This window comes from Monopterus albus, unplaced genomic scaffold (assembly GCF_001952655.1).
Source record: "Monopterus albus unplaced genomic scaffold, M_albus_1.0 scaffold240.1, whole genome shotgun sequence".
In the NCBI taxonomy this organism is placed as follows: Eukaryota; Metazoa; Chordata; class Actinopteri; order Synbranchiformes; family Synbranchidae; genus Monopterus; species Monopterus albus.
The window spans coordinates 322,138-336,535 of NW_018128120.1; the positions used below are offsets into that span (position 1 = coordinate 322,138).

The 14,398-nt window shown below is 41.1% G+C and overlaps 1 protein-coding gene across 1 annotated transcript in view; it reads left to right on the top strand.

The window, feature by feature from the left end:
• Positions 1–13,096, top strand: part of prox1a (prospero homeobox 1a) — a 39,065-nt gene extending 25,969 nt beyond the window's left edge. The window contains 1 exon segment of the mRNA XM_020620548.1: positions 10,921–13,096. Within this exon segment, the coding sequence (XP_020476204.1) occupies positions 10,921–11,106 (186 nt within the window). The 3' untranslated portion in view covers positions 11,107–13,096.
• Positions 13,097–14,398: the final 1,302 nt, after the last annotated feature.

Here is a 14,398-nt window from a genome sequence, read left to right on the forward strand (position 1 = left end):
CCTTGCTCCCTCTCCTACCTGCTGAATCTGTCCTCTGTCGATATGTTCTCTTCATCACCTCCTCTTCTTCTTTTATTCCCTTTCAGTTTATTTATTCATCCCTTTTGTCCTCTCCCCCTTTCTATGTGTGATGTCTCTTCCTTTTCTCTCCCAGTCCTCCACACTTCCCTCCTATCCTTTCCTTTTCTCCCGCCATTTCACCTTCTCTTCCTCTGTTTTCCAACTTCACTTATTCTCTCCCAGGCTCCCATCTTATCTAATTCGTGTCTACTTGTCCTCCTCCTTCTACTGCACCACTGGCTCATCTTTATTCCCCAGCAGTTTTTGTTTGTACAATAAAAATCTGCTCTTTGGAAAGAATGAGGTCAGTCTTGATAAAAGGGTTAAAGGTTATATAATTTGCTTTTGTGATGTTGTCCTCTTTCATCTTTCAAAACGAGGTTAATCTTAGTCTAAACTGTCTACCTGGAGAAGTAAGAACATGTTTTTAGGTTTGATGCATTGAAAAAAAAAGCAGAGTTGTCATTAGTCGATGTACATGGCCAGCATTTTAATCAGTAGATTACTGCTGTGGAAAGGTGACTGTAATCTGTCAGGAGTTTGTGTTTTCTGCCAAAGTTGGCATAAACAGGCCCCTGTAATTATGGCAGCTCCATTAATTACCTCCTCCTCTCCACTAACATTCTTTCAACTTTTATTTTGTTTACCTCTCTGTCTCTCTCTCCATCCTTACTATCTCATCCTTCCCCGCCCTCATCTCTGAAACAATTTTGTCCTAATTGCTGCTTTGCCCACTACCTAATGAGGAAGGCAAAGAAAGGAAGAGGTCGGAAAAGGGAAAGGAAACAGGGAATAGACTCATCATCAAAGAAAGGGGCAAAACAAAAAGAGACGGTTCCTTTGCCAGGACACTCAGGAAAAGGTGTCAGCTCCTATCTTCGGCCAAGAGAAAGAAAAATGTTTCCTTTTTTCTACTGAGAACAGATTCATGAGTTCTTGTTAAGTCTGCCAGTAGCATTGGGCACTGCACTCTTGCCTGAGTGTGTGTGTGTTTACTGCAATATTTGAAGTATACCTATGCTTTGGTGACTTGCAGTCTAACTCTCACTTGCACTCCACTAAAACACACACACACACAATGAATGTGAAGTGAAAGAACAGAGGTCTGGAGAGCAGCAAGCGATCAAGTTTTCATATCTTGTGTGTTTTGAGGAGGGACAATGAGATGTTTTATGAAGCCATCTAGAGGACTTCTCATCTTTCCAGTTCAAGGATCCTCACTGGCTTTGTCAGCACCAAACAACGGGACAGCTGCGCCTCACACACACACAAACACACACACACACACACACACTTCCATACAGATACTCATTTGTGTTCATATGAAGAGCAGAGATACCCTCCCTTGAAGGGTGGGTGTGGTTGCTACCAAAATCTGCCCTTTGACTTTGACTCTTTTTCTCTCTCCCTCTCACTCACACACACACACACACACACACACCTGGAGGCCACAGAGTGGTCACACACTCACATTTCAGGGCTATCTGGTTTAAGGATAAATGTCTCATGTCTTTCTCTGCCGTTTTAGATTCCTTACCATCCTTTCACTCTCCATATTCATCTGTTCACCCATATTTTCTGCTTCCTCTTCAGTGAAAAGGGAGCCAACTTTCAGTAATCAATTCTTTAAGTGGGCTTTTAATCAAGTTCTACCCCCTCATAGAAAATATTCTGCAGCTTTAAATAAATAATGGTGCTTAGGTTTAGGGTTTTACAATTTTTTGTATTTTGTCCAATGCCGATAGAATGTTTTAATAAATCAACACACACCAAAATATTAGAGGTTCATCTGTCTCAGTCCATTAGCCTTGAATTAATTTTTTTCCGTACATCCTCTCCTGTACATCCTCACTCTGTTGTGCTCACCTCTCATCATCTGTTTGTAACCCACCCAGAAGGTGCATACACTAGGAGTATTAGATCAGCCTTTGCAGAGGTGCTACACTTATCCTGCTTTCTTTCTTTCCTGCTCACTCTTTCAACTACTCTGATGCAGAACTTTGAGCAATTACTAGATCTTTCTCACTGGGGTTCAGGTGATGTTGGTTTTACAAGTACCACTCAAGATATTATTACTAGAATCAAGCTTCTATTAGATGATACTTTAAGATTTCAGTATATTTTATTTTTATGCCAAGGAATTTTGTAAATTAGATATTTAATGTTTTACCTAGAAATATATTAAAACATTGCACTAAAGCATCTGGAACTGAATTTGGGACACCAAAATTCTCTATTTACAACAGAATGACTTTGGGTGAATCCAGTGAGTCTGATCAGACTAAGGCGATTCCCATCAACAATTAGTGTAGAACTAATGACTTATGCTATAATTATGCAGTAAAACATGTTTTTATTCATAATTACAATCTGTTGGGCACTATATTTATATGCAACCAATTTGATTAGCTAATTATGTTTTTAGGAAATCAGGGTGATTGGATGGGTGCACAGAACAAAAGATTTTGAAGCTGGAGACTGGGATTTGCATCCTGCAACATATTGTTGTTTGTGCCATCTCTGGTAGGCTAGTGGTTAAGGCGCAGCGCTCTGGCCGCTGCGGCCCGGGTTTGAATCCAGGTTGCATCAGGAAGAGCATCCGGCGTAAAAGATGTGCCAAATGTCAACATGCGAGTCGTCAATGTGACGATTTGCTGTGGCGACCCCTAAACGGGAAAAGCCGAAAGTGACTTTCTTCCTAACATATTGTCGTTTGTGGGCTACTAAAGCCCTTGATAAAGGTTGTGGTTTTGGTTATAATATTGGAAAAAGCCAACTAATCACATCATGTCCTTCATGTCATTGCTGGCTTTTGAAGTATTTTACCAAGACAGCACCCTTTAAAAATCGTAGTTCTCTAAATATAACCAATAACTATAGCAAAAGCAACTGTGTTATGTTGACAAGAAACATTTCCTCTTATTGCAAAAGTAAAAAAGGTAATTGAATTTCCTACAAAACTAGTTGCTAAATAAAGCTGAGTACTCGTGAAAGCCCATAATCTATGGAAACTCACACTTTGGTTGCTCGTCACTCACTGTCATTAAGCAAATATGAGTAACCGAGTCTTCCTCACAGTCACTTTCTCTCTCTCTTGCTGGTTTACAGAGAGCAGTGCGGCACAGACAATGCCACCTGCCAGTTTCTGTCACTGTAATTATAGCTATCTGCTTGCAGTGTGTGTGTGTGCACCCATCTTAGTATTCCATTTGAGAAGAAGAAGGCATCATCTTTGTCGTTAAGGCTGACTGGAGTCACGAGGGGATGGTGTGTGTGTGTGTGCGTGCATGCATGCATGTGTGCTGTGTGTGTGAATATGAAAGTGTGCTTGTGTGTGTTGTGCATGCAGTGATTCCCTTCCCCTGCCCCAGCTGTCTCCTTGGCTTTAACAATAGGCCTGGTAACAAAGATGTGGCCTTCAGCCTCGGTCATGTGATACTAGTGGTCTGCAGCCTCTCTGTCAGATGAACCACGCTATTGTCTGCTTTGACTGACACACACACACAAACATAAGGAAGCACAGAACACACACACACCAAGCCAAGAAGCACAGCACGTGTATAGATGGGCATACACAAACTGCGGCGTGAAGTGATACCAAGACCCATGTAACGGTTGCACACAAAAAGAACATACACACACTTATGAGATAGCGAAAAGAGACACAATCTCAGGACACAGACCCTTCCTCTCTGTCACATGCACTCTGAACAAAGAGAAACTTTATTGCCATTGTCCTGGTGACATTGAGGTCAGTAAGTGATTGACAAAAGAGCAGCAGAGAAAGGAAGCGTATTGCTGATGTCCTGGAGGAACCTCCAGCCCCGCTATTACCTTTAAGTTTCCATTTTAATTGACAGCTGTCAAAATACATGTGACCCAGAGGTCAAGATATTTTTGAGATAAGCGTGTTGAATTTTTGTTTGCCATCAAACAGCTGATTATTTCTCTAAAATGTGTGCCCTGTTTTGTTTTATTACTGTTGACTACTGAGGGCCCCTGTGAGTAAGTGTGAGCCTTCCCGTGATGTATTGTCTTGGCAGCTATCTGCCTGGTGCAAATCTGGGTGACTGTGTCAAAGAGCACTTTACCAGCAGGTTATTATTTGTGTGCTATTTATGTGTGGCATGTATGGCATAGCAGGATCATAGAACAACAGGGCTACATACCCTGGCTGGAGAAATGACAGTATTGCCTGGTCGTTCCTAAACATCTACTGCTAAAGCAACCCTGAAAAAGGCATTAAGCAGCTTTTAAGGTCAGATGTTTGGCTTTTTTAAGTCAGACAGCATTCAAGTGTAAGGTCAGAATCACACAGATTTTAGCCTCCCTTGGAAAAACACAAATATTATCAAGTGCACAGTTTTGATGCCTGCTAAGCCTTCATACTCATGGATCTGTTAGTCAAAGAGAACATACTGGATTGTGTTTCACTGACTCACTAGTAACAGAGTCCTGTGCATATATTGAGAAATCAGGGCTTTTTTCCAGTATAAAAGTCCACTAGCTCCCAAGCTGCAGTACAAGGCATCTGTGGCATAGCCACTGTACGAGAGACCCGATTACTTGCCTAATTTCCCTGTCTGTCTTGATTTAAAAAGAACGCACAAAGCTAAACTACAGTTAGCACTGTTGAAGAATGCATACAATACTGCCATGCATTTCAGGAAGACAGGGACTGTGACTAAAGCCAGGCCTGATAGCAGGGAAAGCAAGAGAGTGAGGAGGAAAAAGGAAGCAGATGCTTGTATGTTGGCACAAAAATGATATGTCCTCTCAGTACCACACACACATACACACAAAGCATTTTCTCAATCCACATAAGGAGCAGCAGATGAAAGAGTTCCAGTATTGTCTCAATGATAGAAAAATACTCTGCTGACCAACACTAACGTCCACCTCAAGGCCACCAAGCAAATGAATGGCAGCAAAACAAAGTGTGTTGAGGTTTGTGTGGGTGAGCTTTTTTATTTTTTGGATGGGGTAGGAAGGGGGATAAAAACAGCAACATCTTGCAGCAAGACTTGAAAGATGATTTAAAATGGACAAGCAGGCTGAGAATGATCAAGGACGACATAGCATAGCAACTTATAAAAACAGTTAACACACTTTGTAAACAGTGCCAACATTTTGACAGAGGAGGTAGAAAGACTTTGCATAAAATAGAAATGAAAAGGAACAACACACACACACACTGTCTGCTTCTGTTTATACACCTTGAGAATCAAGCATATGATGTTTGTGCAGTGATTTCTTAAGCAGGGGTCTTTCGTCCAAGACAGCAAGGATGGAAAAGTAAAGCAAAGACAGGGTGGTGGAAAGATGACCAGATGTCTGTAGCAATCTGATGGTGACAGAGTACAGAGAAAAGCATTAATCCTTATAGAAAAGGGGAGATAGAGAGAGGAGTAGCTTATTCAGAAGTGACGAGAGGAGGGGAGGCAGAGAAAAAGGAGTGAGGGAGGTGGGGAAAGGGACAGGAAAGGGAAGGAATGAAAGAGAGGAGAGGAGGACAGGCGATTGATAAGAGCTAGAGAGGAAAATAGGAAGATAAAAGGTGGAGGAGGTTTGAGGGTGTACAGGAAGAAAGGGAAGTTAGAAGGAAATAATGAAATGAGACACAACAGCAGAGCACTTGAGGAGCAGGAGGGCCACCAACTCTCATCACTCTAAAAGCTGACGGTCTGCTGTCTGTCACTGACTTGGATATCCTCATACCACAAACACCTCCAGTGTTATGAAGTTATTTATATAGCTAGATATACACTCTCCAGCCACTTACGCCTATAAAATTGTATACAATTCCAAGCAACATTTCCGCCTTAACATCTGTGTTTATGAAGCTCTAAATAGTTATGTTATTGGCGAAATTGTCATAAATGTATCGCTGATATGTTTGTTACTGAGGTCATAGTTAAAGGTGGTGTTGTACTGGACTACATTATATTCCTAATATTCTGACCCTCTCATGCATGTAGCTGGGGAAGATAGAAAAATATAGACATCTCTGAATATAATAACCTTATAATTGAATTTATACATTGATGATAATTTCACCAAAAACAGAAATATTTTGAGCTTCATAGACAGGTGTTAAGGCAGAAGTGCATACATTTGTACAGGTCTGACTATTAAAGTGGGCAGTGAGTCTAAGCAGAAGCTACTGATTGTTGAACAGAACGAACAGCAACAAACCCAGACAGACATCAGTGTCACATTGGCCACAATAATTATATGGCAGACCAAATCCGCAAGTAGGCAACAATCATGCGTACCTTGTCAGGTTTTGAGAGAAATGCCTTTGCTATAATAAGGAAGAGCTGTTTTTATGTGGCATATTTCAGTTAGGAGACACCTGGAACAAAAAAAGACCAGGAACGGGGTGAATGTAACATTTTATATTTTGCATTAGTGATAAAGTTATGCAACCAGTGCATCAGTGTCACAATGCCATGGATAAAGTGAAGATATTCTCAACATTAATGTCTTTAGAAGAGCCAGTTTTTACTGTGTGATGATGCTACTTGTTCCACTTCAGTCCAAACTTAAATCTATACGTTGTTCTGTTTTGGATGAGTTAAAATGGGACAGTGTAGCTGTTAAGAAGTAATCTATTTATAACTCACCTTTATTCTAAAAATCATTGTTAGTGCCCTTCTGTGTTTATCCCCTGCACTAAAAAAAAGACTAAATTAGCAAAGCTACTCTTGCTAAAAGCTTCTAGCTGTGATGTTTCACCACCCCAGGTTTTCCAGCCTTTCTAGTGATAGTATGAGTCTCTGCCTGTGGCAGCTTGTGTTAGCAGTGTCATGTCTTCCTCTGTTAACTGCCAACAAGCTGCTGCTACTATTGTGCTTCAGGAAACCTATAATGTTTCACATTGTATAGCTCAGTGGTAGAGCATTTAACTGCAGATCAAGAGGTCTCCGGTTCAAATCCAAATGCCCCCTCAATTAACTTTGTTTTTTCTGGGGCGACTCTGGTTCGGAGGGTTGAAGGTTTGAATCTCGGTGCCTCCAGTCCACATGTCGAAGTGTCCTTGGGCAAGACACTGGTTGCCCCCGATGGTTAGACCCTTTGGTTGAGTTAATGCCGCAGATGGCTGCGTCGGTTCTGTACCGGAAACGAAGTCCTTGTGTGTAACATACTTGGCCAAATAAAGGTGATTATCCTTATTGTTTTTCCAGGAAAGAGAAAACTACAAGTTTTTAGAGAAGCAAATTCTGTTAAAACACCATTTGTAAGCAAGATAAAGCAGTGAAATTACTTATACTGATAAAGTGCTGCAATTAGAAGCTTCCATCTTTTAGAATATCATGGCTTTGTATCTGTCCTGATGAAATGGGCCATAACTTTGAGCACATGATAAATCTTCAACAGTGGGAGCTTAATATTGCTAAACTGCAACTGAGAAGGTGACACTGAAATACAGACAATGAAACCAAATGACAAAGACTGATCAATTTGAGAACAAAAATGACCATAAACTGGTAAAGAGCAGAAGATGGCTGAAGACAAGCAGTATACAGCAACACACAGCTCAAGTAATAAATGAAGTTTCAATGTGGGTGACAGCAAATGTTACAGTCGACACTTTTCATTTCAAACATTTGAAAATACACCATAAGCCGGCATGCAAGATGAAAAAAAAACAGTTTAAGTGAGCTTGCAATTAATTGTAAGATTTTTAAAAAAAATTACTAAAAATACATTTCCAAGAAGAAGAGAGGAGCCAAAAAAGGATGGAAGGACAGAGTGAGAGGATGAGAGACAGGAAGGAGATGAGGAAAAAGGAGGGAGCGAGGGTGTCCCAGTAGGCCTCTTTGTTGGGCAGTGATTTAGAGATTTACAGGCTCTTGTCCTTCTGTGTGTGTGTGTGTGTGTGTGTGTGTGTGTGTGTGTGTGGGTATGAGTGTGAGTGAAGAGAGAATAACTGAGCCTCCCTCATCCAATATTTACCAACCAAACCGGAGCAATCATGCGAATTATGTTTAATGGGAACGAAGTGTCTTTCTTCCTCTGTCTTTCTTTCTATTTCCCACTTTCCCCATTCCTTGCTTTCTCTCTCTCTCCTGGCAACTATACAGTATCAAGGTCCAAGCCAGGAGTAAAACACACGCACACACAGACTGGGGAATCAGGCCCATCTGTATTGATGATGGCCTAATTTAGATCTCTTTATTGGACTGATTTATGATGGCCAGACAAATCTGTGCATCTGGACCCAAGTGTTTGTCTGTGTGTGTGTGTGTGTGTTTGTTTGTCCAGTTAAGTTGATACACAGACCAGACAGAATGTCCTTCCTTCTTCATTTCATTCATTCTGATTGTGATTCCTTACCTCTATATGAATCAGCAGTGTCCTCTTTTTTCCCCATTGTCATCTTGTTTCAGCACTTTGAGTCCGTTTGGCACTGCAACAGTGACGCACGCCTTCCTGAAACATTTTAAAAACACACTAATCATCATGCTGAACAAGACAGTACCAGCCCTGCAACACAGACACTCTGATCACGGTCGTTCTAGGTCAAGGTTATTGAATCCTATTACCGTTGTACTGTGCACGGTGCTATTTGTTTCATTGCTCTCTGTGATCTGATGAATGATGAAACAGAGACAGGTTTAATGACAGAGCCCAGGTTTGCAGCTAAACTATGTCACCAGAATGAATGTAAAATAATTGCCAATATACTGTATAAGTAAAATCTTTATATTCACATCAGCAAGGAATAAAAAAGAACTTGTCATTTTTGTAGATGAGAGCTAATTTAAACAACTAAAGGATGAAGGAATATAATCTGAGAGAACGGCACCTCAAAGGCACAGTCATCTTCAAGATCAAGCTCAGGTTTCAACTTTGAATTGTCTCAGTCTGCATTTTCAGAGCAACTATTTAAAGCAGCAGCTTAACTTTGGAGCTTTCTTAGTTTTCTTGCAGAGCTTAAACAAGGCTTTGCCTTTTAAATTCAACATTGTAGCAGCTGCAGAGGTTTAAGGATAAAAACTCATTTTATTCATTTGTTTCTTAAAGGATTTTTAGCCTTCAGCCTCGTTCCTATGTCTATAATTGTACTAAAGTTAATCTCAAATGCAGCAGCATCAATAAAAAGAAGTCTAACAGGGCAACAAACATAACCAATCACACCATCAGACTTTTACACTGCAAGGTTAGTTAAACTAAAGATAAAAGTCAAAATAATAACTCTTTATTATAAATATCAATTACTGTTTACTGGTGAGTTGCTAGTTCAGTTCTCACCTCCCATACTGGACCTGCTGCAGTTGTGCACTGACGTATAAAAGCACTTGTTTTCAGTTCACCTCCTAATAAAGCAGTTTTGATGAAGATGACCTTTGATTGTCTCACTACTCATTTACTGACCTGTTAGCCTTAAGTACAGTGCAGAAATAATGATTGCAAATGTAATCCAAAAATAACAAGTTTCAAATTCATAAATTCAAATTTCAAAATCATAAAACAGACATTTTACAAGTATACACAAATCTAACCCATTGGCAGAGATGGAGATATCACCTGGAGTGTTCACACTGTGTACTACAGTCCTGTCTATAGCAGGACAGTGACAGAGGGCCTCACTGAAATAACTCTGGTCTCAAGGAGCCAGCTCAAAACAGAGAGAGGGTAGACACAGTATACGAGAGTCCAGGGAATCATTTAGGGTGTGTGCGCTCAAGTGCGAGTGTGCGTGCAGGGTGATTCATCCGTTCTAGTGGCCGCTAACCTTGGCATGTCCTGCCACACGTGACGGGGTTACACCCAGATGGCGCTCTGCTGTCCTTTACACATGTGAGTGTTTGTTGGGGTGTTTAGGAGCCTGTACTCAGGAGTCTTGTGTGTGTGGTTGTGAGTGTGTGTATCTGCATGCAAGAAAAAGAACAAGCGAGAGTGGGGGTGGGAGGAAATCCTAGTCAGGTTGTTTAGTGTCTTTGTATGATCTTGCCCCCGGGAGAAAGGGCAGGGGGGAAAAAAAAGAGTGAAAAATGTGTGTGCATGCATGTCTCTGCCATTGTTCCGCTGTCAGACACTGCTATGTGCACACACACAGCGTTAAATCTCACACACAAACACACAGCGATGTAATGACAGCGTGCTGAAAGAACAATTGGATCCCTGCATTCTTGTTCAAATGTTCGCACACGCACAGATCACAGACAACTGTTCACCTGTCATTGTCAAGGACCGAGTGTGTCGTATGTTATTATCTCTGTGTGTGTGCATAAGGCACACCATAAACACACAAACATGCACAGCTGGGGCCTGTTTAAAAAAGGGAAGTTCATTTAGAGGAAGTTCACCACTGAAGAAGAACTTTGTATGGGAACAGAAATATATGAACACCTGAAACAAACACACACAATCTAATTCTGTGACCTGTTTCAGTCACACAATCACTTTTCTAAAACCACCATCCCTAAATACTTGCATATGATTTTTCATTTCATTTCAACTGTAATTTCTGATATGTTGTTCTCGTGTGACTGAATGGGATCAAATCTCTACAGCCACGTTCTAACATCTGTGGAATAACATGTTAATATGTGGCTCTAATATTCAGCTGTCAGCTGTCTACATACCTATGGCTATACAATGCACATCTCAAGGCTCTAATCAGAAGATGCCAGCGCACACAGTAGTTTATGGATGTACCCTGTTTTGGTCATAGAGAAGTAACAGGCCTGTGTTTTGACATCGTTTATGATCAGAAATACTATATTATAAACTCAAATATAGGACAATAAAGGGAAAGGAAGTTCCTCTTCAATTCAGACAATCAAAGCTCTCATGACTTCCTTTTCCCTTCTGTTTATCTCCTCCTCTGCCCACTTCCTTTGGCTCCAGGTTCCTGATCGGTTTCTAGAGGTGGCTCAGGTGACTCTTCGCGAGTTCTTCAATGCCATAGTGGCTGGCAAAGATGCAGATCCATCCTGGAAGAAGGCCATCTATAAGGTGATCTGCAAACTGGACAGTGAGGTTCCTGAGGTCTTCAAGTCCCCCAGCTGTCTACAGGAACTCCTCCACGACTGACTAGGACGAGGGAGGCAACACGGCAAACAAGAGGAACCACCGAGGGCCGTGAGAAGACTGTAAGAAAACGCATCCAAAGGTGCAGGGTTAAACCCGGTTGACATCTTCAGTGAAATGCATTTGAAGCTGTCTGATGTTCAGAACCTGATGCAGAAACTTGAAGTGATTCTACTTGGAGAGTTTGGTTGATGGTTGATTTTGGCCAGCCCATCTTTTCCAAGACAAAACTGCCCTGAACATGTTTTATAAAGAAAACCTCCTGAAGGAGGCAGAGGGCTCAGAGACCATGAGTCAGACAATACTTAAATCATGTTGAGACTTTTGTGAATTAAAAACAACGAAAATTGAACATCCTTGCACTTACAGAAAAGCTCCTCCTTGACAAAAACCTGCGTCCTCTTTCTCCTCAACCTCCGCCGAGCTCGCTTTTCATCCCTCTCCGGGTTAACAAAAGGATGAGGAAGACGACGGCTTCAGCCCAAAATGTGGGATCAGGAGCAGACTAAAAAAATAAAGTAGATAATATATAAAAAATCTTTTTATTGTGGATGTTTTTAAGTTACATGGACAATTTTGAAAAAGTGATGTTTCTGTATTTTTTCTCCTTTGTATTACAGCTTCTCTTCTACAAACCCTCAGCCACTCACATAGAGGTACATATATCCACAAACACATGCCTCTTGAATAGGAAAGCACAGTAGCATTCCCAAATCTTCACTCGCACCGAGATAAACTAGGCAAAAAAACAAGCTTAGTTGTTTATTTCCCTTCATTTTCTCTACTGTTTTGACTTCTTCCTCTTCTAACTGTACTGAGGTGTTTGTTTTGATTGTGTGGCGCTCCCAGCCCTCCCCTCCCTGGCTGCCCCTCTTGGCTTGTGCTGCCTTCAGGCGCCCAAAGCATCAATGACAAAAATGATTCTATTTCATGTTTTAAAAATCTCTCAGATCTGGGTGTTATATCAGTCCCATCAGTTCAAACCTGTGAAAAAAGTATGAGAGCTTTAAACTGAAATCAGATGAAGGTGTGATGCATTACACTGAGTTTTGAGTTGGTGTAGCATTTAGATTACTTATTTTACTTAGTTACTGGAGCCTGACCAAAACCGCATGCTTGCTAAAGTTGATACTTGTCTTTCAGTTTTATCTCCTACACACCTGGCCGCATACAGGCATGCAAGTAACATTTTTTTGCACAAGAAGGATTCCTTACATTTGTTTAGTTAGGATTCATGATCAAGACACATAGTGGGTAGGAATTTATGATGAGTGTTTGTTATTGGCCAAAACATTCACCACTGCTAATAGCAGGCTCAACTACTGGTGGTTTATTGGGAGAATGTTCAGAATATAGCACTGGATCAACGGAGACCATTACCAACTTTGGTGTCAGTTTGTGTTATGTCTTATTCCTGTTACAGGCTTCATTTGTCTGTTTTGTTTCACTGAATCTCACCATCACATGTATGTCATTTCTTTGATTTTATTTTTAAAGTACTGTAATGTGGATTTACACGAGTGAGTTTTGTATAAGTGCTTCATTTCACCATTCATTCCACTTTCACCTGGCTATTAGATTTTAAATGCACTGCATTTCTTTTGGACTTTTAGACAGTTGCACAAATAATTTTAACACTTTTTAAAAGTCTGACTGTGGTACAATCAGGTGCTCTTACATTTTAAACTGTCCAATTTTAATTCCTTCATCCTTGAAACCTTCAAACTGCAAATCATCATCAGTAACAACCCAGTTTGCAGAGTTCCTCTGTGCTCTGAGCGGCCGAGCAGGGCGGCTGCACCAGCCAGGTCATGTGTGAAGTGTTTAAGGTTTTAACAGCAGAGAAAAAAAAACACAACAAAATGCTGATATTTGTAGCTTGTATAGATGTAATAATTACTCTGATACTGTTATTTATAAATGAAAAAAATATTCCTATTAATGTTATTCTGATGACCATTAATGCTTGCTACAGATTTGACCAGTGGTTTACTCATTGTTTATCCATCACACTGCAACATGAAATAAATTATTCTTTGAAGAAAGAAGAGGAGGAGAGGTCATTTGTAAGTGTGTGGTTGTACTTTTCAGTCCTGTTTGCACTGATCAGAGGTACAGAGGGCATTGACCTTTTGCATGTGCCTGCCCACACACACACACACACACTCACACACACACACACACACACCAAATCACATTCTACCCGAGCAGTAACTAAGCAACATGATGGCCACTTTAACTCCGTCCATGCCCTCCCTCTCTCTCTCCCCCTCTCTCTCGATTCTGTATAGGGGACATGTGATCCCTTGTTGTTGTTGCTGATGAATTGAAAAGAGGAGCGCTGTGTGATTATTGTCAGCACAAAAGCCTCAAAAAGCTGCTGACGCTTAGATTAGCCAGTACAAAGACACAGGAACAGACACACACACACACACACACACACAAAAAGCACTAGGTACAGACTTGCAGTCATATGCACACAAAGGCACAGGGACAAGGCCTGTCTGCCCTCATCGCCCTCCCATCCTTCTCACTCCTCCATCCTTCAGGTCATCCTCACTCGGCCCTTCATCGCTGATATTGCCCTCTCCTCCCATCTTCTCTTTGCTTCCTTTCTCATAGCTTCTATTTCATCTCTCCTCCGGTCACACCACTTACCTCTCTAATGCACACAAACACACCATGCCCTCTGTGTGTTGGAGCCAAACACCAACTGGCATCACACAATGCCAAGCACCATCACCAGTGCCAGCACTCAATGTGCCTCACTCTCTTGCACACATACACAAAAAATAAATAAAAATAAAAGACCAAGGTGTGCCTAACATATGACAACAAACTTGACTTCTGTGGTCAAGTTGAAATGAAATTCCACCAGTGATATGGCAACATTTGAATGCAATAATATAGCTGCTGGCAGCCTCCAAGTCCAATGAAAATAGCAACACAATAAAACAGTTTATACAATAATTCTATCAAGCTATGCAAGCTGTAATAATCCAGTTTATTGTGGCCTTTAAATATGTGCCAACATCTCACATCCCCGTGCTGTGGTTCTCAGGTTGTGCTCACTCAAACAATCACAGCTGCCTTCTAGGCAGGACTAATAGGGCTGCACTTGTCTTGTGCCAGAGTTGGAAAAAAGCAACAATGGTCATGAAACGTTGTAAGCTTCATTACAAACCCTATCTTTTTGACTAATGCCAAATGCTTTAACTCCTCCTTGCAACTGCTTCTGCGTCTTTGATGCCTGAAAATGATGTGGCAGATACATCACTTTTGTTAGGGCTAAAAG